The sequence below is a fragment of the Lolium perenne genome, chromosome 6 (assembly GCF_019359855.2).
Source record: "Lolium perenne isolate Kyuss_39 chromosome 6, Kyuss_2.0, whole genome shotgun sequence".
Lineage (NCBI taxonomy): Eukaryota > Viridiplantae > Streptophyta > Magnoliopsida > Poales > Poaceae > Lolium > Lolium perenne.
The window spans coordinates 61464736-61489015 of NC_067249.2; the positions used below are offsets into that span (position 1 = coordinate 61464736).

The window sequence follows — 24280 nt, forward strand, 5'->3', positions numbered from 1 at the left end:
TCCCTGTCCCTGCTGCAAGCAATTCCCGGCTGTTCCGTTGTCTCTCCGGCCTGAAATTTGGCTTCCTAATTGCGATCTACATCACCATCGAAGCCGCCGGCGGCGGAACTGCTCCTCCGCGTCCCTGTCCCTGCTGCAAGCAATTCCCGGCTGTTCCGTTGTCTCTCCGGCCTGAAATTTGGCCTGGAATTCCTGATTATCGCAAGTTCCTGATTATCGCAAGTTTTCTGCTCAAATAATACTTGTTCTTTGGCCTGAAATTTCTGATTTTCGCTAGTTTTTGGTCCTGGTGTTGACTAAGTCAAGAACGCTTTAGCACCGCTTAAGCACGCACTAAATTCATAAGCTCTTAGCAGAAGGCCACCGCACTGATTATGCTTTCCGCTTTCCTGAACCTTGGGTCTATACGATTCGACCTGCTTTGATCACAGTTCACTGGATGTATATCAGTTTTGCATTCTTCTGGTTATATCCACCCTACCTTCACGTTATGTTTTTGAGTGTTTTCTTTCCGTTCGACTGCCGAAAGAGGAAAAGAATGAAATTATGTCAAACTTCGTAGTGCAAGTATCTGCTTCCTTCTCTTGGGGTTGGGGAAGATTATGAACAGCTTTTACACTAGTATGACCAAATCTTACGTTTGGGATACAGTAACTAAATGGCTCAACAGGAATACATGATAAATCTATTACTTTTGGACCTGTCCATAGCACAACATAGTAGTACCATACAAAAGCAAATCGACCATACACGGATACACAGATACATCTCTGGATCTGGAAAGGGTAACAAGGAATTATCATACACGCGCACACACACAGACGGACTCCACCTTCATCAATCAAACTACCTAGCTGTTGGTACAGTCTCACTTGACTCAACAGCCTCCTCTATCGCATCCTCCTTCGAATCCTTCTCTTCCGAAATGGCATCTGAGATACCAGAACCGGGCTGTCTCTGGCCAGAGTTGGTCTGTTCCAGCTTGAACAGGTCACCATTCTCCAATTCAGAGAACTTCTCCGCAGATTCTCCCCTGAGAAGCTCAACAACTTCAGACATTATTGGTCTTCGTTCTGGTGTCTTTTGAGTACAAGCAAGCCCGATAACTACCATTCGCTTCACCTCAGCCTCATCAAAGCTATCGCTCAGCTTCGGATCAGCCATTTCCTTGAACTTCTTATCACGGGCGAATGGAAGTGCCCACTCGGTGATGGTCAGTTTCGTAGTGGGGTTTATCTTCTCGACCGGCCTCTTTCCACTAGCAAGCTCTAACAGCAGTACTCCGAAGCTGTAGACATCACAGCTTTCCTTGGCCTTACCAAGCATGGCATACTCCGGTGCAAGGTAACCCAGCGTGCCTTTCACCTTTGTGGTCACATGGGTTGCGCCATCTGGTATGAGTTTCGCAAAACCGAAATCAGCGACCCGTGCTTGGAAATTCGCGTCCAAGAGAACATTGCTCGCCTTGACGTCTCTATGGATGATATGTGGGATCGCATGGTGATGAAGGTAACTACAAGGTGAAGATAATATAAACATGAGCTTGCGCTTCATCATGATGAATATTGCAAAATGATGTTGAGAGAGCTTACGCAATGCCCTCTGCTGAATCAATAGCAATATTCATTCTTCGCTCCCAGCTAAGATGGCATTCAGCCGCGTGCTGTCCATGTAGGTGAGAGTGCAGGCTCAGGTTCTGCATATAGTCATAGACTATCAGACGCTCCTGGCCTTCAGCACAGTAGCCACGTAAGCTCAACAGGCTCTTGTGCCTAACTCGTGCCAAAACCTCCACCTCAACAGCAAACTCCTTTTCAGCTTTGTTGCTCCAGCTCTTGAGCCTTTTCACGGCAATCTGTTAACATGGGATGAACAATTGAGATGCTAAGTAGGTTGGAGAGGAATTGAAATGCAAACTAAGACGTGGCATTAAATCAGACTTCCCTTAATAATTCTCTACTTGTCTAAGTCCTTCCCAAGTCAACCGCTTGCCTCATCTTACTTAAATATCAGTATGTGTCTATCAACATGCCATTGACATTTTTGGTCATAGACTCATAGTACAAGCGAATCTTAGAAGAAAAGTAATAGTACTACTAGTTGTCTGCCTTTGTCAAGACAGTGGATTATATCTGTCCACACCATATACGCCTTCTAATTTTCTATACCTCCAGAGTTGTGTTAACAGATCGAACTTATGATCATATCTAGCTTGTGATCATGCTACCCACTACTACAAGGTCATGGCTATATCCTAGGTAAAGTGAACGCACAAAGAATATATCATAGTTGAAGGTGAGAAAAAGTCAGTTCTCCACCCACACCAAAAGGATTCACATGCTCAAAGAGTGTAGGTCCAGTTTCGGTTGTCATTTATTGTCAAAGATATTCACGGCGTTAGAAAAGTACAACAATTTTCAATCTGAAATTCCACACTAAACAAGAAAAATTAACTAATTAGAAGGTGAAACTAAATCAGGATAAATACAACCATCAACTACTGCAGGTCCCTCCACTGAGTTGTCCTGTTCATACTACTAATAACAACAAAAATCACTAGAAACAAAAGATACAACAAATCAGTGTGTAGCATAGTGAGAACCGCATCATTGTTGCATTTCTTATGCTTAAGAGAGGGACTGCACCTGCGATCCATCCCAGAGCTGGCCCCAGTAGACGCTGCCGAACCCACCCTCGCCAAGCTTGTTGTCGTAGTTAAAGTTGTTGGTCGCTGACTGCAGCTCCTTGAGCGAGAAGATCCGCCATGTCGTGTCCTTCTTCTTCTTCTTCCTGCCAGGTTGAGCCCTATGAGCATAGTAGATGATTAAAACCTACTTCTTTAGCAACTCAAGTACTTGCTGGCACACTTGTTCAGAAACTCTAAACCAACTATTCCCCTAATTGTTTGAATACATTAGGCATGTGTAACAATCTGTACTCCATTCTATCTCAGCTAGTCAGCTGGCAGCTGAAAATTAACAGCAACATAACATTCTACAGTTGTACAGAACTGTATCCAACTCTTGCCCACAAGAAAGCGTAATTGTCTGAACAAGTTTCGTATCGCAGCTGGTCAAGTATTAGCAGCTGTAAATTAATAGCAATGTCCCAAATAACAGCAGTAAGATTTATTTTTTTGCGGGGCAACAGCAGTAAGATTTCGAGTACTTGCTAGCAGCTACTAATTCAAATCTCATCATCCAGTCCAAACAGGCGATGTGGTAGCCAGCATCTAGTAATTTAGCGGCAAATCAGACCGCAAGCTCACAAAATTGACCCGAACCTGAGTAGTTCCCCAAAACCAGAATCATTTGGTACCGCTAGGCTAATCAACCAGCACATAAAAATCTGGAAAAAAAAAAGTGGGGGACAATTCGTAAGCAACAGATAACTATTTCTACAGTACGAATTTCCCCCAAAAAGGTCAAAACCCCACCGTTATACCCAAACTCCCCCCAAAACGGCACCGAAACCACAATTCCAGAACCTAAATCACCGCTTTACCACTCACCCGTCAGACCGCTTGCAGCAGGAAAACCACTTCATCCCCCGACGCCGCGCTGGCTCCGGCCTCAGAGCTCCCAGACCAAGCACCGGCCCGCGGGATCCCTACGGCGCGCCGTTGCCACAGAGCCCCCGACCAGGCACCTTCCGGCTGGAAACCCGTCCTCCTCTACTCGCCGTCGGTGGCCGCAGGTCAGCGGTGGCAGCACAGGAGACTCAGCGGGGAGAGAGAGGGAGAGCGAGTTTTCTGGGATGGTGTCGGCTCGGCTCCCGTCCCCCACTACCGCACGCAAAGCAGCAGCTGGGCGCGGTCCGCTCACCGGCCGGCGGTGATTGGCCGAGGCGCGCCGCCGACGTGGCGCCGCCCCGTTGGCGGGTTTTGAACCAATGCGGTAACGGTCGGGTGTAGACCGTGGGAGGTAACGTCACGGGGTGGGTGACGGGTCCGGATCGTTGGCTGCGATGCTCTGGCTGACCTGTGGGCCACGTGGGGTGACCTGGCACACATAGTGCTCAAGTGCTGGTTGCTTTGGCTTTTTTCTATTGAGGTTGAGGGGGCATTGGTTGTGCAGGGCTGTTGGATGGCTACGTTTGACCAAATGATAGGAATTTCTGAGGACAGGTTATGGACGGTTTTATAGATAGTGGTAAGAGAAATTATCGGGAATGTCTTATCTTATGTGAACATGGTGTGCCTACAATTCTTGTTGGTTTTGAATAGTACTTGGTAGGAGCTAACTCTGGCTTGAGATTTTTGACCATTTCACTTTCAGCTATAAGTGCTTTCTCTCCGGCTGCATACTAGTTTGATGTAATGTAATGATAATTTTTAAAAACTGGTTTCAAGTTTATCTATACAAGATCCACTGACATTGTTAGGGTTCTAGGCCTAGCTTCACACACTCGATGTCGCTTTTAGATGTTTGGCGCATCCAGCCCAACCCATAAACGGAGAGCCCTTTTTATCCCAAAAGACCGGCCTGATGAGAGGATACCTACTCTCATTAGGGCATGACCAACGCTGCACGCTGGACTACTTCCCTAGCTATCCACTTTGGATCGGATGGTTCCAAAGTGCTAATCTTGTGCCTTGCTGAATAAAGTAGTCTCCTGCAGAAGAGCTTGTATCTTCACTCCAAAAAAATTAACTAGGCCTACGCATGCAAGACTCAGTGGAGAAATAGACAACCAAGAGAGAGAAAGAAAATGCTGAAATAGTGGGTCCCAAAAGATGCTGCTACCGTTGGATGGTTAGGCTGGTGCCAATGCCTCACCTCACTCTCACCCGCCACGTCAGCTTTTTCCCTCACTCTCACCCCACTCTCACCCCACTCTCACCCCACGGTACCAATGCACGGGCTATAGTGTCACCTCTCACTTCTCTCTCCTCCACATCACTATTTCTTTTTCACATTAAGTTATTTCACTTGATTTTTCGTAGACATTCAAAATAATGCAAGAAAAATATTTTATTCAACTTAAAATGTTACCGATTACATAATAATTAATAAAATTGCATAATAAATTTTAAAAATTACATAATAAATAAAAATTCTACTCTTCCTCCGGCCTGATGCGCCGGAGGTGGAGCATATGGGCCATATGGCCCCGGAGGTGGTGCGCCGGAGGACCATAAAACTCGGGGAATCGGTGAAGAAGCTACATTGGTGCGACGATGTGTCGGAGAGACACCATCGAGGTCTATTGGTGACCCGTCTTGAATCAGATCCGTGAACGTGGTGAAATCTGGTGGAGTCCAACCGGACATGGTGGAGAAGTTTTGAGAGAGGGAAGTTGATGAATGGATATGAGATGGGTGTGGAGTGAGTGAAACATATGGGGGGTATTTATAGGGGTGGAGATGAAGTTTTGAACCAGCAACGGCTAGCTGACGTGGACGAATCGCGTCGCGCCACGTCAGCTAGCCGTTAGCCACTCCCGCCCCACTCTCGCCCGCTCTCGCCCGCCTCTCGCCCCACTCTCGCCCGCTCTCGCCCGCCCTAACGCCCGCCACGCTCTCGCCCCACCCCGCCATCGCGCCGCCCCGCCTCTCGCCCCTCTCCCGCCTCGCTCTCGCCGCCAACGCGGGCGGCGGCCGGGCGGGAGCGGGCGATGCGCGCCGGCGCCCCGCCGGCGCCCCTCCCTCTCGTCTCGCCCGCCTCCCGCCCCTCTCTCGCCCCGTCGCCGCCGTTAGCGCCCGCGCTCCCGCCCGCAATGGCACCAGCCTTATAACACTCGGTAGCTATATATTTTAACCCATATTAAATCATGGGGAAGTATCATACCACTACCCATTGTACATGTCCTTAGAGCATCTCCACTCGTCTCCCCGACGAGGCCCCCGAGCGACGTTTTTCCCATTCGGACGGCGAAATTCGGCCCAGTCGCGCCCCCGGTTCCTCGTTTTCGTCCGGATTTGGCCCTTCATCCATCCGGCGAGCCCACGCCATCCCCGGTCCCCCGGGGATCTATCGGGGACTCTGGACGAGTGAAAAGCGGGGAAGGGCCCGATCTATCGGCGACTCGACACACGAACCCCACCGCCACCTCGCTCAAAATCTCCCCCACCCCTCGTATCTCTCTCGCCGCCGGCACCACCCCGCCGGCTTGTTGCCCAGATTCTGCCGTCCCTCCTTCTCCACCTGCCTATATTCCACCGTCTTTCGACGAAGGCCTATCTGGTTGCTCCTCCGCCGGCCTGTTTTCCGACTTTGGCCTACTCCTCATCGCTCGCGGCTCGGGTTGCCTCGACCACGCCCGTCAGGTGTTCGTCCATTTGCCTCACCGGCCATGGACTCGGACGAAGAGGAGGAGCAGATGTTCGTCGAGCTTATGCGAGAAGAGATGGCAGCCGCCGCCCAAGACGAGGAGCACATGATGATCCTCGGTTGCTTGTCAAGCATGTACGCCGGATCGGCAGGCGGGTCGACGTGGTGGGTCGGTACCAGGTCGCCGGAAGTGCAAGCCGAGACAACGAATGGAGGGCTACTGCATGTTGTACGCCGACTACTTCGCCGACAATCCATTGCACGGTGAGAGTGTTTTCCGGCGTCGTTTCAGGATGAGCAGAAAGCTATTTCTGCAAATTGTGTATGCCATCCGAGACTTTGACCCATACTTCAGATGCAAGGCGGATTGCACTAGTTTGGTTGGATTTTCGTCACTGCAGAAGTGCACAGTGGCTATGAGGATGCTGGCGTATGGAGCGCCCGGTGATGGTGCAGATGACTATCTTCGGATGGCGGAGTCCACCGCCCTTGATTGTTTCTACCGGTTCTGTAGGGCCGTCATAGCAGTGTTCGGGGACTTTTACTTGAGATCACCCATTGTCGAAGACACTCAGAGGATCCTTGCAACAAATGAAGCTAGGGGTTTTCCAGGGATGCTTGGAAGCATTGACTGCATGCATTGGAAATGGAAGAACTGTCCGTTTGTGTGGCAGAGAATGTACATGGGTCACAAGAACGGCTGCACTGTGATACTTGAAGCAGTGGCTACCCATGATCTCTGGATTTGGCACTCTTTCTTTGGTATGCCTGGATCCAACAATGACATCAACGTCCTAAACTGCTCCCCGATCTTTTCCAAGCTTGTTGAGGGTCATGCTCCCCCGGTGAACTATGTGATCAATGGTCGGCACTACAACAAAGGATACTACCTTGCAGACGGTATCTATCCAAAGTGGGCAACATTTGTGAAGACTATCTCGAAACCTAGCACCCCCAAACTTTGCGAGTTTGTGAAGAAACAAGAAGCTTGCCGAAAAGACGTGGAGCGTGCATTTGGTGTCCTCCAGCAGAGATTTGCTGTCGTCCGGTTCCCCGCTATGACTTGGTCCAAAGATCAGATGTGGGAGGTGATGAACTGCTGTGTGTGCCTACACAATATGATTATTGAAAATGAGCGAAAACATCTGGTTCCTCTGGCTGAGCAACAAGCACCATATGAGAGAGAGGGTCCTCTTGCACAGTCTAATCACCAGGTGCCTCCATCATGGGCCGCCTTCATTGCTATGCGCCAGGAGATTCGAGACTCTACAATGCATCAGCAGCTGCAAGAAGATCTGGTGGAGCACATATGGACGCTCCGAGGCAACGCCAACGCCGACGCCAACTAGTCTGTGATAATTTGTTTGAAAAATTGTGAAATTGTGTGCTTCATTTGTTTCGGCACTTGTTAAACATTGTACTGATTATCGCCGAATTTGTTTCAGCAATTTTCGTACTCTTGCTCGCCGAACTTGTTAAATTTTATGTTGAATTTGTTTGAAATATGTCAAATGGTCGAGGTTGGGGGTTTCCTGCCAGGGGGACGGCTGGAACTTCGGTGCTCCCCAGGCCAAATCTTCCTCCAATCCGGACGAAAATTTCGCCGGATTTGGGCGTGGGGAGCGCCAACGAGTGAGCATCTCCAGTCGTGTCCTCCAAACCGCGCCGGATTGAGCGTTTGGGGGACGTGTTTTGTTCGTGCCGCATTTGGGGGACGTCGCTCCCCAGTCGCGTCCCCCAAACAAAATTTCGGAAATTTTAAACTTACGCGAGATTCGATTAGATTCATTCAAACTTGGCATATATTACATAGATTCGAACGAAATTTGACTAAATTTAAACTAAACCTAATCTAGAAGTACTTGCGGCGGCCGGAGGCGTCATAGTACTGGTGGAAGTTGTACATGTCGCCGGTGATGACCTCCTGCTTGACGCGCTCGTCGACATGCGGCTTGCCGGAGTCGCGGATGGACATGGAGATCGCCATGTCGAGGTCGCCCTCCAGGCGTCCTTGTCGTTCATCGACGCCAAGCACGCCGCCCGCAGCCCTGGCAGTCCTTGGGGTCGTCGCAGTTGGCGATGAGCCGCTGCTGTCGCTCGTACTCCGCCAGCAGCTCCTTCACCTCCGGCTTCGGGATGAGGAGGGCGCCGCCACGCCTCGTGTTGATGGGCGTCGCCGGCTCCTCCTTCACTACGCGTTTGGGGACGTTGTAGGGCGCCGAGCGGTACGAGGAGGACGGCGTCGATCGGGCCGGTCCTGAGGAAGATGAGTTCGAGGAGGACGAGTACGTCGTCCTCCTCGGCTGCCATTGCGGTGGTCCTCCTCGAGGAGACGGTGGCGGTGATGGCGACGTCTCCAACCTTGGAGCGCCGTTGAGGATGTCGCGGATGACGCTGTCGACGGTGCACCCCAGAACGCCCCAGAACAGGGCGCAACCGTCCTTGTTCCAGCTATTGGGCCCGCCGACGAGGCCGGTGGTGCTGTAAATCTCAACTTCGTACTTGGCCTTGAAGTACGTCGCCCACCACTCGTCGTTGCCGTTGGCCGCCCATGTCAGATCCGCCCTCTCCTCGGCGGTGAGTTGAGCCCGCTGGGCCTTGATGTCGTCCCTCCATTGGTCCGTGCCCGGCTTCGGCGGCGGCGGGACGCCAATGCCGTTCACGGCCATCTTCCAGCCGTCGCTGCTTGGCAGCCGCATGTCCGGCGGGACTGGATATCGAGCGTGGTACAACGTCCACCCCTCCGCCTCGGTTAGGCTGCTGTGGCCGAAGCCGTTCGCCGCGGCGATCTTGCGGGAGGAAGGTCGACATTGTTTGGAGCGGCGAGGAGAAGATCTGGAGGGGGGAGGCGGCGGCGACGAGAAGGTTTGGGAGCGGTGAGAGATTGGGAAGAACCGCAGGGCGTCTTAATGTACAGCGGCGGTAGCGGGTGGTTGCACGCAATAACGCCGGCGCGGACGGCCACGCGGCCATGCACGACGAGACGCGTCCCTGTGTCGCCTGGGAAACCAGGGACGCCATTAACGTCGCTTGATCAAAGGTAGGTGACGGGGTTTTAGCCTTCCGAGCCGCTGACGCATCGGGCCCGCGTCGCTTTGCCTCGCTTTTCGTTGTGCCTGGCATGCCCGGTGCGTCCCCTGTGGGACGGGGACGGGCTCGGGGCGCCGGACACCGTATCGGGCCGCACCAGACAAAATTCGGCTTTAGGGGACGCGGCTGAAACTGATTTTTTATCCGGCGCGCCCCAAATAGCTTTGTGGGACACTTTTGGGGACGCGACTGGAGATGCTCTTAGTCCTTATAAGCTAGTAGCCCCCCTCCTACTAGTGAGGTGGGAATAAAGTCACTTGTACCACCTAGTTTCCTAACATAGATTTTAAACTACAATTGTTTTCAGAACGAGGCTAAGAGCATCTCCACTCGTCTCCCCGACGAGGCCCCCGAACGACGTTTTTTCCATCCGAACGGCAAAATTCGGCCCAGTCGCGCCTCCGGTTCCTCGATTTCGTCCGGATTTGGGCCTAAATTCATCCGGCGATCCCACGCCATCCCCGGCCCCCCGGGGAGCTCTCGTGGACTCCGGACGAAACAAAAGCGCGCGAAACGTCGAGGAAACTTCCCGCGCGTCTGGTTGCCCCAACTTGTCGGCGAGAGACACCGATCGTCGTCCTCATCGCATCGTCTTCCGCGCGCTGTAAAAGCATGCCGCCGGTCAGCATTCGCCGGTCGCGTAGCTTCCACGCGGCGAGTTAATGCCGTCGCCTCGGTATCACGCGCGCCTACCTCTATTTATCGCCGTACTACCGTGTCTGCCCCGCATTCACCTCGCTCGCCTTCCACCAAATCTTCCCCGAACTCGAACGAGCAATGGCGAACGACGGTGCGGCTAACAACGGCTTTGGCCGCCGCTCTCTCCACCAATGGGAGGGACGGCTCCTCCACGCAGCGGGCTACCCGGCGCCGCCGGACTTCCGCGCACCGGGGCCAACGGGTGGGGCCTTACTCGAAGCGGCGATCGACGAGGTGCTCGTCACTCTCAGTGACGAGCAGCGCGCGGATCCGCGTTTCTTCCCCGACAACCACGAGTCGTGGATCGCGTTCTTCCGGCGCAGGTATGAACGCGAACTGGCGGCCTACGATGGCCCTCCTCCTCCTCCGGCAAGGAACAACGCCGCCGGCCGCAAACGATGGTGGAGCGCGCCTGGCCGCACCCTCGAGAATGTGCTCGCGCACATCGAGGACGGAAACTCCCCCGTCCTAGGGATGCCGCCGCCGGTGGTGGCTACCGTGTCGCGCCGGCACGGTAGTTCCTGGATGCCGAGGAGGATGGCGCCATCCTCCTCCTCGTCTAGCTCGCGGTCGGCATCCAGGACCGGCGGGTCGACACCGGTCACCGTCAAGCAGGAATGGGCGTCTCCTTCGACCATCAAGAAGGAACCGGCGTCGCCACCGCCGAGCAGACGGCGCAGCAGCGGCGCCCTCGTCATCCGCGACCAGCCTTCCTCTCCGCAAAGCGGGCGGAAGAGGAAGGCGTCGAAGAAGGAGGACGCCGCAAACCAGCTCGCCGAGGAGGAGGCGAAGTGCGCGGAGGACGCCGCGGTGGCGGAGGCGATCACCAGGTTGCTGAAGGACCTGGTGCCCGCCGACAACAGCCTCCCCGAGGACGCCGCACTGGAGTGGTCCAGGCGGGACTGGGAGCGCGAGGAGGCGGAGCAGCAACGGCGGCTGCTGGATCTGGCTGCCGCACGTCAACTCGCCGCCCGCGCCGCCACACCATCCGCCGCTAGGAACGCCGCGCCCAGGGTGGTGGTCAAGCTCAAGGACAGCAGCGACGACGACATCTACCGTCCGTCGCCGCCACGCGCCGGCGACGCTGGCCAGGGCACGAGCCGCTGGTACGAGGCTCCGCCGCCCTAGGACAACGCCAGCTCGAGCGACGACGACGACGGCGGCGACTACACGTCCTTCTACCGCCATTTCGGCATGTAGTAGGCCGTTCTTTAGTTTAAATTTTAGTTTGCCAATCGCCGAATTCAAATATATGTTCGAATTCGGCCTACTTATGTACGAACTCGCCTCTATATGTTAAATATCATTAAATTTCGCTTATGTTTGAACGAACTCGCCAATTTTGTCTGAATTCGCCGAAGTCCGTTACATCTATCCTGGACTCGTGGCTGGGAAAATGGGCCTCCCCTGGTTAAAATTTCCTCCAATCCGGACGACAATATCGCCGGATTTGGGCGTGGGGACCCCAAACGGCTGGAGATGCTCTAAGGTTGAGCTCTACTATCATTTCAGATGATGACGAGTGGGATGTCTTATAAAATATGATGCGCCTACAATTCTTGTGCGTTTTTAATACTCCGTACGAGCTAACCTTGGCTTGAGATTTTTGACCATTTCAGTTTCAACAATAAGTGCTTCCGCTCTTTCACATCGTTGGGGTTGGCTTTCGCATACTATTTCGAGCCACATATGCTTAAATATCAAATAATTCACACATTATGATCATTCCGTTGTTTTCCATGTAAGAAAATAATTATGGAATTGTTCTTTATTTTTTTGTAAACATCGTGCATCTCCGAACAAGTTTATATAGAGCTATCACTAGCATGTAATGAACATGATGGCTTCGCTAATCATCAGAGGCAAGTCTCCATTTTTATCGAACATAGAGGTGACACTTTGGCACAGTTGGTACAATCTCATCACACTATGGCAAGAAATTAGCGAGTCATTGTTTTGCTTGATTGTAGGTTTGACTGCCAAGAAAGAAGAGACAATAGAGAGAAGTCCTCACAAACTCCAACACCGAACACCATCACTTGTTGGACTCCTGTAGCCCTGTAGGCATGACATGAATAATATCAAGTACTCCATTAATCTGAAAAGGCAGTCCATATTAGGTGGCCGGGATAGTATGACTTACAAGTTACAAGCATATGAATTAGCAACGCAACAAAGTAACACAGAGCCTTGGCTGAACCCTATCTCCCGCTACAGTGCAGATAGACGATTTCTGAAACTCCCCTCGCGAACCACCTCGCCGCCGCGAGATCCGGTCGATTCCTCGCCTCCGGCGGCCGCTCCGGCGGCGGGAGGGCGGGGAATTGCCGGATCCCGGCGTGTACATAGTGTAGGTTCCCGTAGGTGGCTTCCCGGCGGCGTTTTGGTGACGGCGGCGCGGTCGGTGTGGCCTTTTGCGGAGGCGGGCGTCCTCACCGGTGGTGGTGCTCTTAGGAGCGCGGCCGCGGCCCGGCCTCCTTCCTGGCGCTCGCGGCTCGGTGGAGCTGTGGTGCGCCTTCTTCCCGTGCCGGAGATCGAGGAGCGGCGACTCCGGTGTTTGAAGCTTCGGAAGCGGCGGGTGATGCGAACCAGATCGACGGCGTCGGCGGCGTTGTGGGGCGGAGGCTCTTCGGAGCTGAGGTCCGTCGACTTCCCGTCCGTCATGGGACTCCTTCCAATCCAAGGTTTCAGAGGAGGAGCGGCGGCGGCGCGCCAGCGGCACGTCTTCTTCGGCGACGACGACGTTGAGGTCCTTCAGGACTGGGTTGTAATTTTCTTGTTTTTCAGGGACTGTTCTGTAAGGACTCTGGTTTAATATCACCTGTTTCTTCTCGCAAAAAAAAAAAAAGAATTAGCAACGCAACATTAACTTGTAAGCTCTCTCACGACCAACACAATCTGTATCTAGCACAGAGCACACATCAGCCACACGTCGAAGCATTGTAGCAGCACACACGGGCAGACGCATCAGAGCATCCCCACTCGTCTCCCCGACGAGGCCCCCGAGCGACGATTTTCCCATCCGGACGGCGTAATTCGGCCCAGTCGCCCCCCCCCCCTCCCCCCCCCCCCCCCCGGTTTTTCGATTTCGTCCGGATTCGGGCCTAAATCCATCCGGCGAACCCACGCCAACCCAGGTCCCCCGGGGTTCTATCGGGGAGTCCAGACGAGTGAAAAGCGGGGAAGGGCCCGATCTGTCGGCGACTCGACACACGAACCCCACCACCACCTCGCTCAAAATCTCCCCCACCCCTCGTATCTCTCTCGCCGCCGGCACCACCCCGCCGGCTTGTTGCCCAGATTCCGCCGTCCCTCCTTCCCCACCTGCCTATATTCCGTCGTCTTTCGACGACGGCCTATCTGGCTGCTCCTCCGCCAACCTGTTTTCCGACGACGGCCTACTCCTTATCGTCCGCGGCTCGGCTTGCCTCGAGCACGCCCGTCAGGTGTTCGTCCGTTTGCCTCGCAGGTCATGGACTCGGACGAAGAGGAGGAGCACATGTTCGTCGAGCTTATGCGAGAAGAGATGGCAGCCGCCGTCCAAGACGAGGAGCACATGATGATCCTTGGTTGCTTATCAAGCATGTACGCCGGGGTGGCAACTGGTCGACGTCGTGGGTCGGCATTAGGTCGCCAGAAGTGGAAGCCGAAACAGCGAATGGAGGGCTACTGCATGTTGTACACCGACTACTTCGCCGACAATCCATTGCACGGTGAGACTGTTTTCAGACGTCGTTTCAGGATGAGCAGAAAGCTATTTCTGCAAATTGTGTATGTCATCCGAGACTTTGACCCCTACTTCAGATGCAAGGCGGATGGCATTGGCTTGGTTGGATTTTCATCACTGCAGAAGTGCACAGTGGCTATGAGGATGCTGGCGTATGGAGCTCCCGGTGATGGTGCAGATGACTATCTTCGGATGGCGGAGTCCACCGCCCTTGATTGTTTCTACCGGTTCTGCAGGGCCGTCATAGCAGTGTTCGGGGACTTTTACTTGAGATCACCCACTGTCGAAGACACTCAGAGGATCCTTGCAACAAATGAAGCTAGCGGTTTTCCAGGGATGCTTGGAAGCATTGAATGCATGCATTGGCAATGGAAGAACTGTCCGTTTGCATGGCAGAGAATGTTTCAAAACTTGTGAAATTGTGTGATTCATTTGTTTCAGCACTTGTTAAATATTGTACTGATTTTCGCCGATTTTGTTTCAGCAATTTTCTGACTCTTGTTCGCCGAACTTGTTATATTTTATGTCGAATTTGTTTGAAATATGTTAAATGGGCGAGGTTGGGGGTTTCCTGCTGGGGGGACGGCTGGAACTTCGGCGCTCCCCAGGCCAAAGTTTCGTCCAATCCGGACGAAATTTTCGCCGGATTTGAGCGTGGAGAGCGCCAACGAGTGGAGATACTCTCAGTGCCAGGTTCACTGATAAGTAGCAGCGGCAACAGTACAGATAAATTTATCATCATTCAGAAGAACTTATCCTCCCCAATCAGCGGCGACAAGATAGAAGAGGATGATTGCAACGCTGCTCGCAGGACGAAGAGTTGGCAAGCGACGGTGCTCGACTCCGTCCGGCGGCACAGTCTCCCAGCTTGCGGTGGAGGTAGGACCCATACGGGGCGGCCATGGGCATTCACTAGTAGAAAACCTCTCATCCATCTAAGCCATTGGTACCGGTTCCCTTACGAACCGGTACCAATGGGGTCATCTGCACCGGTTCAAGGGCTCTGGCGGGCGAGGAGATTTGGTACCGGTTCGTGAGGAGCTTTCGTACCGGTTCGTGTTAGGAACCGGTACGAAAGGTCTTCGGCCAAAATTCAGACGCGTGGTGGGCCCCGGGCTGGACCTTTGTTACCGGTTCGTAACACGAACCGGTACCAAAGGGTACCCAGCTATATCAAATCGCCAGATCCCTTCCCGAGCCCCCTGCTGGCTCTCATTTTTCTCTTCTTCCTCACACTCTAAATTTTTCTCCACCTCTCACACTCCAATAATCTTTATTTTTCTCCACCATTTTAACAAGATTAACGGCATACATCTATCCAAGGGTTAGCAATATCATCCTTCCTTCCGGCGTTCCTAATTTAGCTCAGTTCTTTGGTAGTTTTAACTCGTACTATTTTTGTAGTGCAGGCAAGGTGTTCGATGAAATGCCTAAGTTAGTGATTTTATTTTTTTATATGCAATTTGAGCTGAAATTATGGTATGTTTTGTAGGTTTTAATTAGTATCATCCCCGTCCTTACCGCTGTCGATCGCCAGCGTCGTCCCCTAGCCGACACGGTACCACCTCGGTGAGCCCCTCTTCTTTTATAAAAAACAATTAGTTTTATGTGATGAACTTGAATATTAATTAAGTTGGTCACTCATATATCCATGATGTTGTGATTTTAATGATTTTTGATATACATATAAAATGCAGATGAGTCGACAATGGATGTACGGCGACCGGTGCCATCCCGAGTTCATTACTGGCATGCATTATTTTCTCAACGTGGCTGAGGCAAACAGGCGGTCGAATGGTTTCATGTATTGTCCATGTAGTTCCTGTAAGAATATGAAGGATTACTCTACCTCGAAGACCCTTCACGTCCACCTGCTGGAGAATGGTTTCATGCCCAGCTATAATTGTTGGACCAAGCACGGAGAAAGAGGGGTTATATTGGAAGACAACGAAGAAGAAGAGGATAGTGACAACTATCCCTTATTCTTGAAGACGGTGGTAGTAGAATGGGGAAGACGAAGCTGAAGAAGAGCCCATTTTCGATGAACCGATTTTTGATGACCCGGATGACGATTTGGGTCGGGCCATTCTTGATGCGAAGATGAACTGCGGAAATGAAAAGGAGAGGTTGAAGTTGGAGAAAATGTTAGAGGATCACAACAAACTGTTGTACCCAAATTGCGAAAATGGTCGAGAAAAAGCTGGGTACCACGCTGGAATTGCTGCGATGGAAGGCGAGAGAATGGTACTTCGACAAGGGATTTGAAAAGTTGCTGAAAATAATAAAGAAGATGCTTCCGGGGAGAACGTGTTGCCCTCTAGCACGTACGAAGCAAAGAAGGTTGTCTGCCCTCTAGGATTAGAGGTGCGGAAGATACATGCATGCATCAATGACCGCATCCTCTACCGCGGGAGTACGAGAATTTGAATGCATGCCCGGTATGTAGTGCATTGAGGTATAAGATCGGGCGAGATGACCCTGGCGATGTTGAGGGTGAGTCCACCCCGGGAAGAGGGTTCCTGCGAAGGTGATGTGGTATGCTCCTATAATACCACGGTTGAAACGTTTGTTCCAGAACAAAGAGCATGCCAAGTTGTTGCGATGGCACAAAGAGGACCGTAAGAAAGATGTGATGCTTTGAGACACCCCGGCACGGGTCGCGGTGGAGAAAAATCGACGAGAGAGTTCAAGTCATTTTCAGATGACGCAAGGAACTTAAGATTTGGTCTAAGTACGAGATGGCTTTAATCCTTTCGGGGAGCGAGCTCCGAGTCATAGCACCTGGCCGGTGACTCTATGTATCTATAACCTTCCTCCTTGGTTGTGCATGAAGCGGAAGTTCATTATGATGCAGTGCTCATCCGGGGCCCGAAGCAACCCGGCAACGACATTGATGTGTACCTGAGGCCATTGGTTGAAGAACTTTTAGAGTTGTGGCGTGACGAAGGTGTACACTGTGTGGGATGAGCACGAACAAAAGGAATTTAACCTACGAGCGTTGTTATTTGTAACCATCAATGATTGGCCTGCTCTTGGTAACATTTCGGCAGTCAAACAAGGGATACAATGCATGCACACACTGTTTAGGTGAGACTGATAGTAATTATTTGGGAAACAAGAATGTGTACCTGGGGCATCGTCGATTTCTTCCAAAACAACATCACGTAAGAAAGAGAGGAAAGCATTTCGGAGGTGAGGCAGATAACTAAACGAAGCCTACCCGCCCTAATGGGGAAGTTATATATGATATGGTCAAGGATTTAAAAGTGATCTTTGGAAAGGGTCCCGGCGGACAATCTGTTCCGCATGATGTTGACGGACACGTACCCATGTGGAAGAAGAAGTCGATATTTTGGGAGCTACCCTACTGGAAATTCTTAGAGGTTCACTCTGCAATCGACGTGATGCACGTGACGAAAAATCTTTGCGTGAACCTGCTAAACTTCTTGGGCGTGTATGGGAAGACAAAAGATACACCGGATGCACGGCAGGACCAGCAAAGTATCCACGAAGGAAACAACCTGAATCCAGAGAAGTATCAAGGTCCTGCCAGCTATGCTCTTACCAAAGAGGAGAAGGAGATCTTTTTGAAGTCTGAGTAGCATCAAGGTCCCGTCGGCTTCTCGTCGAATATAAAGGGAATAATAAACATGTCGGAGAAAAAGTTTCAAAACCTAAAGTCTCATGACTGCCACGTGATTATGACACAATTACTTCCGGTTGCATTGAGGGGGCTTCTGCCGGAAAATGTTCGAGTACCCATTGTGAAGCTATGTGCGTTCCTCAATGCAATTTCTCATAAGGTGATCAATCCACTTACTCTACAAAATTTACAGAAGGATGTGGTCCAATGTCTAGTCAGCTTCGAGTTGGTGTTCCCACCATCCTTCTTCAATATTATGACACATTGATGTCTACGTTCCCCCTCCTTTCCTGTAGACAGTGTTGGGCCTCCAAGAGCAGAGGTTTGTAGAACAGCAGCAAGTTTTCCCTTAAGTGGATCACCCAAGGTTTATCGAACTCAGGGAGGAAGAGGTCAAAGATATCCCTCTCATGCAACCCTGCAACCACAAAGCAAGAAGTCTCTTGTGTCCCCAACACAGCTAATAGGTGCACTAGTTCGGCGAAGAGATAGTGAAATACAGGTGGTATAAATAAGTATGAGCAGTAGCAACGGTGCCGAGAAAATAGCTTCTTTGGCGTGTAGTTGATGGTGGTAGTATTGCAGCGGTAGTAACACGGTAAAACGATAAACAAGCAGTAGTAACGCAGCAGTATTTAGGAACAAGGCCTAGGGATTACACTTTCACTAGTGGACACTCTCAACATTGATCACATAACAGAATAGATAAATGCATACTCTACACTTTTGTTGGATGATGAACGCATTGCGTAGGATTACACGAACCCTCAATGCCGGAGTTAACAAGCTCCACAATTTGTTCATATTTAAGTAACCTTATAGTGTAAGATAGATCAACATAACCAAATAGATCACATCAATACCATCATAGTAATAGTTAACTTCACAATCCACAAGAGATCATGATCATAGCCTACGACAAGAACCACATGGGGCACACACTAGTCACCTTTACACCATGCAGGAGGAATAGAATACTTTAATAACATCACTAGAGTAGCACATAGATGAATTGTGATACAAAACTCATATGAATCTCAATCATGTAAAGCAGCTCATGAGATTATTGTATTGAGGTACATGGGAGAGAGATTAACCACATAGCTACAGCGAAGCCCTCAGCCTCGGGGGTGGATTACTCCCTCCTCATCATGGAGGCAGCGATGGCGGTGAAGATGGCGGTGAAGACGGCGGTGGAGATGGCTCCGGGGGCAATTCCCCGTCCCGGCATGGTGCCGAAACAGAGTTCTGTCCCCCGAATTGGAGTTTCGCGATGGCGGCGGCGCCCCTGGAGTCTTTCTGGAGTTTCGTCAATTGGTGTCGAGGTTTTAGGTCACGACGGCTTAAATAGGCGAAGAGTCGGAGTCGGAGGGGCCACGGGCTGCCCAAACCATAGGGGGGCGCCCCCCCTGGCCGCGCCGGGGTGTGGTTTGGTGGCCCCGTCCCCCTTCCCTGGCGGTTCTCGTGTGTTCTGGATGCTTCCGGGTAAAATAGGAACTTGGGCGTTGATTTCGTCCGATTCCGAGAATATTTCGTTACTAGGATTTCTGAAACCAAAAACAGCAGAAAACAGCAACTGGCCTCTCGGCATCTCGTCAATAGGTTAGTTCCGGAAAACGCATAAAAATGATATAAAGTGTGAACAAAACATGTTGGTATTGTCATAAAACAAGCATGGAACATCGGAAATTATAGATACGTTGGAGACGTATCAGCATCCCCAAGCTTAGTTCCTACTCGTCCTCGAGTAGGTAAACGATAAAAGATAATTTCTGAGGTGACATGCTACCAACATAATCTTAATCATACCATTGTAAAGCATATGAGATGAATGCAGCGATTCGAAACAATGTAAATGCAATGAGTAAACAATTGAATCATATAGCAAAGACTTTTCATGAATAGTACTTTCGAGACAAGCATCAATAAGTCTTGCATAACAGTTACTCATAAAGCAATAAATTCTTAGTAAAGGTATTGAAGCAACACAATGGAAGATTAAGTTTCAGCGGTTGCTTTCAACTTGTAACATGTATATCTCATGGATAGTTGTCAATGCAAAGCAATATAACAAATGCAATATGCAAATATGTAGGAATCAATGCATAGTTCACACAAATGTTTGCTTCTTGACATGGAGAGAAATAGGTGAACTGACTCAACAATAAAAGTAAAAGAACGGTCCTTCAAAGAGGAAAGCATCGATTGCTATATTTGTGCTAGAGCTTTTATTTTGAAAACATAAAGAGAGCATAAAAATAAAGTTTTGAGAGGTGTATGTTGTTGTCAACGAATGGTAGCGGGTACTCTAACCCCCTTGCCAGACAAACCTTCAAAGAGCGGCTCCCATTTTATTTTATTTTTGGATGGCACTCCTTCCAACCTTTCTTTCACAAACCATGGCTAACCGAATCCTCGGGTGCCTGCCAACAATCTCATACCATGAAGGAGTGCCTTTTTATTTTAGTTTTATTATGATGACACTCCTCCCAACCTTTGCTTGCACAAGCCATGGCTAACCGAATCCTTCGGGTGCCGTCCAACAATCACATACCATGGAGGAGTGTCTATTTTTGTTAATTAATTTGGGACTGGGAATCCCATTGCCAGCTCTTTTTGCAAAATTATTGGATAAGCGGATGAAGCCACTAGTCCATTGGTGAAAGTTGCCCAACAAGATTGAAAGATAAACACCACATACTTCCTCATGAGCTATTGACACAAATCAGAGGTGATAAATTTTGAATTGTTTAAAGGTAGCACTCAAGCAATTTACTTTGGAATGGCAGGAAATACCATGTAGTAGGTAGGTATGGTGGACACAAATGGCATAGTGTTGTTTGGCTCAAGGATTTGGATGCATGAGAAGTATTCCCTCTCGATACAAGGTTTAGGCTAGCAAGGTTGTTTGAAGCAAACACAAGCATGAACTAGTACAACAAAACTCACATAAAAGACATATTACAAGCATTATAAGACTATACATCGTCTTCCTTGTTGTTCAAACACCTCACTAGAAAATATCTAGACTCTAGAGAAACCACTCATGCAAACCAAATTTTAACAAGCTCTATGTATTTCCTCACTAATAGGTGCAAAGTATATGATGCAAGAGCTTAAACAAGAGCACAACAATTGCCAAGTATCACATTACCCGAGACATTATAGCAATTACTACATGTAGCATTTTCCAATTCCAACCATATAACAATTAACGAAGCAGTTTCAACCTTCGCCATGAATATTATGAGCTAAGAACACATGTGTTCATACGAACCAGCGGAGCGTGTCTCTCTCCCACACAAGCATTTATTCAAACAAAAACAAAAACAAGAAACATACAGACGCTCCAAGTAAAGCACATAAGATGTGACCGAATAAAAATATAGTTTCAAGAGAAGGAACCTGATAATTTGTCGATGAAGAAGGGGGTGCCTTGGGCATCCCCAAGCTTAGACGCTTGAGTCTTCTTGATATATGCAGGGGTGAACCACCGGGGCATCCCCAAGCTTAGAGCTTTCACTCTTCTTGATCATAGTATATCATCCTCCTCTCTTGACCCTTGAAAACTTCCTTCACACCAAACTTCTCATAAACTTGATTAGAGGGGTTAGTACATAATCAAAAACTCACATGTTCAGAGGTGACACAATCATTCTTAACACTTCTGGACATTGCTCAAAGCTACTGGAAGGTAATGGAACAAAGAAATCCACCCAACACAGCGAAAGAAGCAATGCGAAATAAAAGGCAGAATCTGTCAAAACAGAACAGTCCGTAAAGACGAATTTCTAATAAATACTTCTGTTGCTCAGATCAGAAAACTCAAAACTAATGAAAGTTGCAAACATATATGAGGAACATGCACGTAAATTGGCATATTTTTCTGATTTTTCTACAGAGAAAACAGCCCAGATTCGTGACAGATAGAAATCTGTTTCTGCGCAGAAATCCAAATCTAGTATCAACCTTCGATTAGAGGCTTCACTTGGCACAACAAAACACAAAACTAAGATAAGGAGAGGTTGCTACAGTAGTAAACAACTTCCAAGACAAAAATATAAAACAAAGTACTGTAGCAAAATAACACATGGGTTATCTCCCAAGAAGTTCTTTCTTTATAGCCATTAAGATGGGCTCAGCAGTTTTAATAATCCATTCGCAGGAAATAGTATTCGAAGCAAAAGAGAGCTTCAAGAGGCAAATTCAAAACAAATTTAAGTCTAACATGCTTCCTATGAAGAGGAATCTTGTACACGAATGAATTCATGAAGAACAAAGTGACAAGCATAAGAGGATAAAACACGAGTAACTTCAAGATTCTCGACATAAAGAGGGGAAACTTAATATTATTAAAATGCATATAACCATATTTCCCTCTCTCATAATAACTTTCAGTAGCATCATTGATGAAATCCACAATATACCCATCACTTAAAACATTCTTATCATGGTTCATATGCATAGAAGTATCATTAATTTTGGCATAAGAAGAGTTAATCTCATTAATAGTAATTGGAGCAAGATTATTATCAAGAATCTGAACATGGTGAACAAGTTGCATATTAAAAGAATTGTTTTTGGTAATCCAATCATAACTATGACAAGTTTCATAAGGATAATTATAACCTATATCATAGCATTCTTTATAATAATCATCAAAGATCGGAGGCACAGTGTCATCATAAGAAATATAATAGTTATCTTTCACAGTCGGTTTATCTGTGTCCATACCATCATTGTTATTAGAAGGAGATGTATCAAGAACATAATGACCAGTAGCAAAAGGATTTTCAAACACCTCTTCCCCAAGCTTAGAGCTTTCTATATCATTATGGGAGGAAGCATGGATAGCACTGACACTATGGCAATTATTGTCATCATCATTTTCAGAATTAGTTTCCCAGAGATTTGCAATATCAAAAGTAGTGTGCTCATTCAAATCATGATTGCTAATGTATGTAAAGGGCATAGGGAGATCATCGTATTCAGATTCATTATCACAATAATCATTAGGAGCAACATACTTACGGTTACCTATCGTTATCTCATATACACGGGGATATGCTGTTACCTCTTTCTTTTTACTCCCCTTCTTCTTCTTCTTCTTCTTCTTCTTCTTCTTCTTCTTCTTCTTCGTTCCCTTCTTCTTCTTCTTCTCTTCCTTCTCCTCGTTCCCTTCTTTAGGAGGAAGAGGCTTGAAGGGTGGCTTGTCCGCATAACCTGATTTACTTTCATAAACAATAGAAGAAACTTGGGAGAATCCCTCCTTTTCATTAATTAGTTGAAAACACACATCGGTCCTATCATATTTTGGCAAGGTGTCATCTTCTAAAATATTTTGTATGTAAGTATTTGTATGGCTATTATCAATGCAATAAGAAAAACACCCATGCAGGACATCATCAATATCAAGATCACTCATATGTAACAAAGAGATTTTTCTCGACAGTTCTTCACACCCCAAAAATAAAGTAAGTTCATCATGCTGATTAGGAGTAATTTCATCATCGCAATAAAAATTTGCAGCACTCATTGGGTTCAAATTATCATTGTAGGAGCATTGAAAATTAAAATGACCCACTTCATGGCAAACTTCACAAATAAAAGGATAGAGGGCACAAACTTTTTTACCAAGATCATCTAGAGCCCTAAACCACTTTCTAGTTTTTTCATTAGCATGATGGATACAATATTCATCTTTGATTTGATTAATTCCACAAGGTCTATGTATTCCACAAAAATTAACATGCTTATAGGAAATAGCATTCTTAGGAGTTTGAGCATGCTTATTGCTATAATTAACAACAATTTCATTCTTCATGCAAGCCTCTTTAAAAGGTTCATGATACTTATCAGAATTATTTTTAGGCAATTCGAAATGAGAAGCAAAGGATTTATAAAGATTTGCAGCAACTTGAGAGTCAAGACCATAAGTAGCACTCATATTTCGAAATTTATCGGTATCCATAAAAGCTTCAATGCATTCATAATCATAATTTATACCTGACTCTTTACCTTTGTCGTTCTCCCATCCTTCGGTGTTCTCCTCAATCCGATCAAGAAGATCCCACCTAGCTTCAACCTCCTTGCTTGTGAAAGATCCTTCCGAACACGCGTCCAGATGGTCCTTGTGTTGTCCTGAAAGCCTCACATAAAAATTATTAACAATAACATTACGGGGGAGCTCATGAATGGGACATTTGAGCATTAGTGATTTCAATCTCCCCCACGCTTGAGAAATACTCTCTCCATCACGAGGATAAAAGTTATAAATATAATTCCTATCAATATGCACTTCATGAGGAGGATAAAATTTAGAATAAAAGAGAGATGCAATTTCCTCCCAACCAAGAGAATGTCTGTTCTCCAACAATTTATACCAATGCGCCGCTTTACCAGACAGCGAAACAGAGAATAGCTTCTTCCTCACTTCATCCATAGAGATACCTGCACACTTGAATAACCCGCATAATTCGTGCAAAAACAGTAAATGATCTCTAGGATGGACAGTTCCATCCCCTTTATAGTGGTTGTCCATAACACGTTCAATAATTTTCATAGGTATTTTATACGGAATACTTTCAGCAGGTGGATTTAAAATATCAGAAGCATCATTAGAGTTATCGCATATGGGAGATAAAGCATTATCAGAACAAATTTTCTCCCCTAAAGATGGGAAGCTAAAAAGATCACAAAAACTAGCTTCCCCAAGCTTAGACTTCTTCATAGCATTAGCAGTAATTGCATTCATACTAATAACATCGCTACTAGCATGCAAATAAGGTTCCATAGGTTTTTTAATTTTCGCATCAAACATTTCTAAATCAGGAAAAAGACTAAAAAGCT

The 24280-nt window shown here is 48.4% G+C and overlaps 1 protein-coding gene across 2 annotated transcripts; it reads right to left on the reverse strand.

Annotated features, from left to right (window-relative positions):
- Nucleotides 1-663: 663 nt before the first annotated feature.
- LOC127308138 (PTI1-like tyrosine-protein kinase At3g15890) lies at nucleotides 664-3772 on the reverse strand. Of its 2 annotated transcripts, none has more exons than XM_051338912.2 (4): nucleotides 3512-3772; nucleotides 2646-2790; nucleotides 1593-1855; nucleotides 664-1513 (listed from the first exon to the last, which is right to left on the reverse strand). In XM_051338912.2, exons 1-4 carry the CDS (start codon nucleotides 3544-3546, stop codon nucleotides 847-849), a joined length of 1110 nt encoding a protein of 369 aa, XP_051194872.1. In that variant the 5' UTR covers nucleotides 3547-3772; the 3' UTR covers nucleotides 664-846. The 2 variants fall into 2 exon arrangements, with proteins under 2 accessions (XP_051194872.1, XP_051194871.1); XM_051338911.2 differs by having other exon boundaries at nucleotides 2646-2805.
- Nucleotides 3773-24280: the final 20508 nt, after the last annotated feature.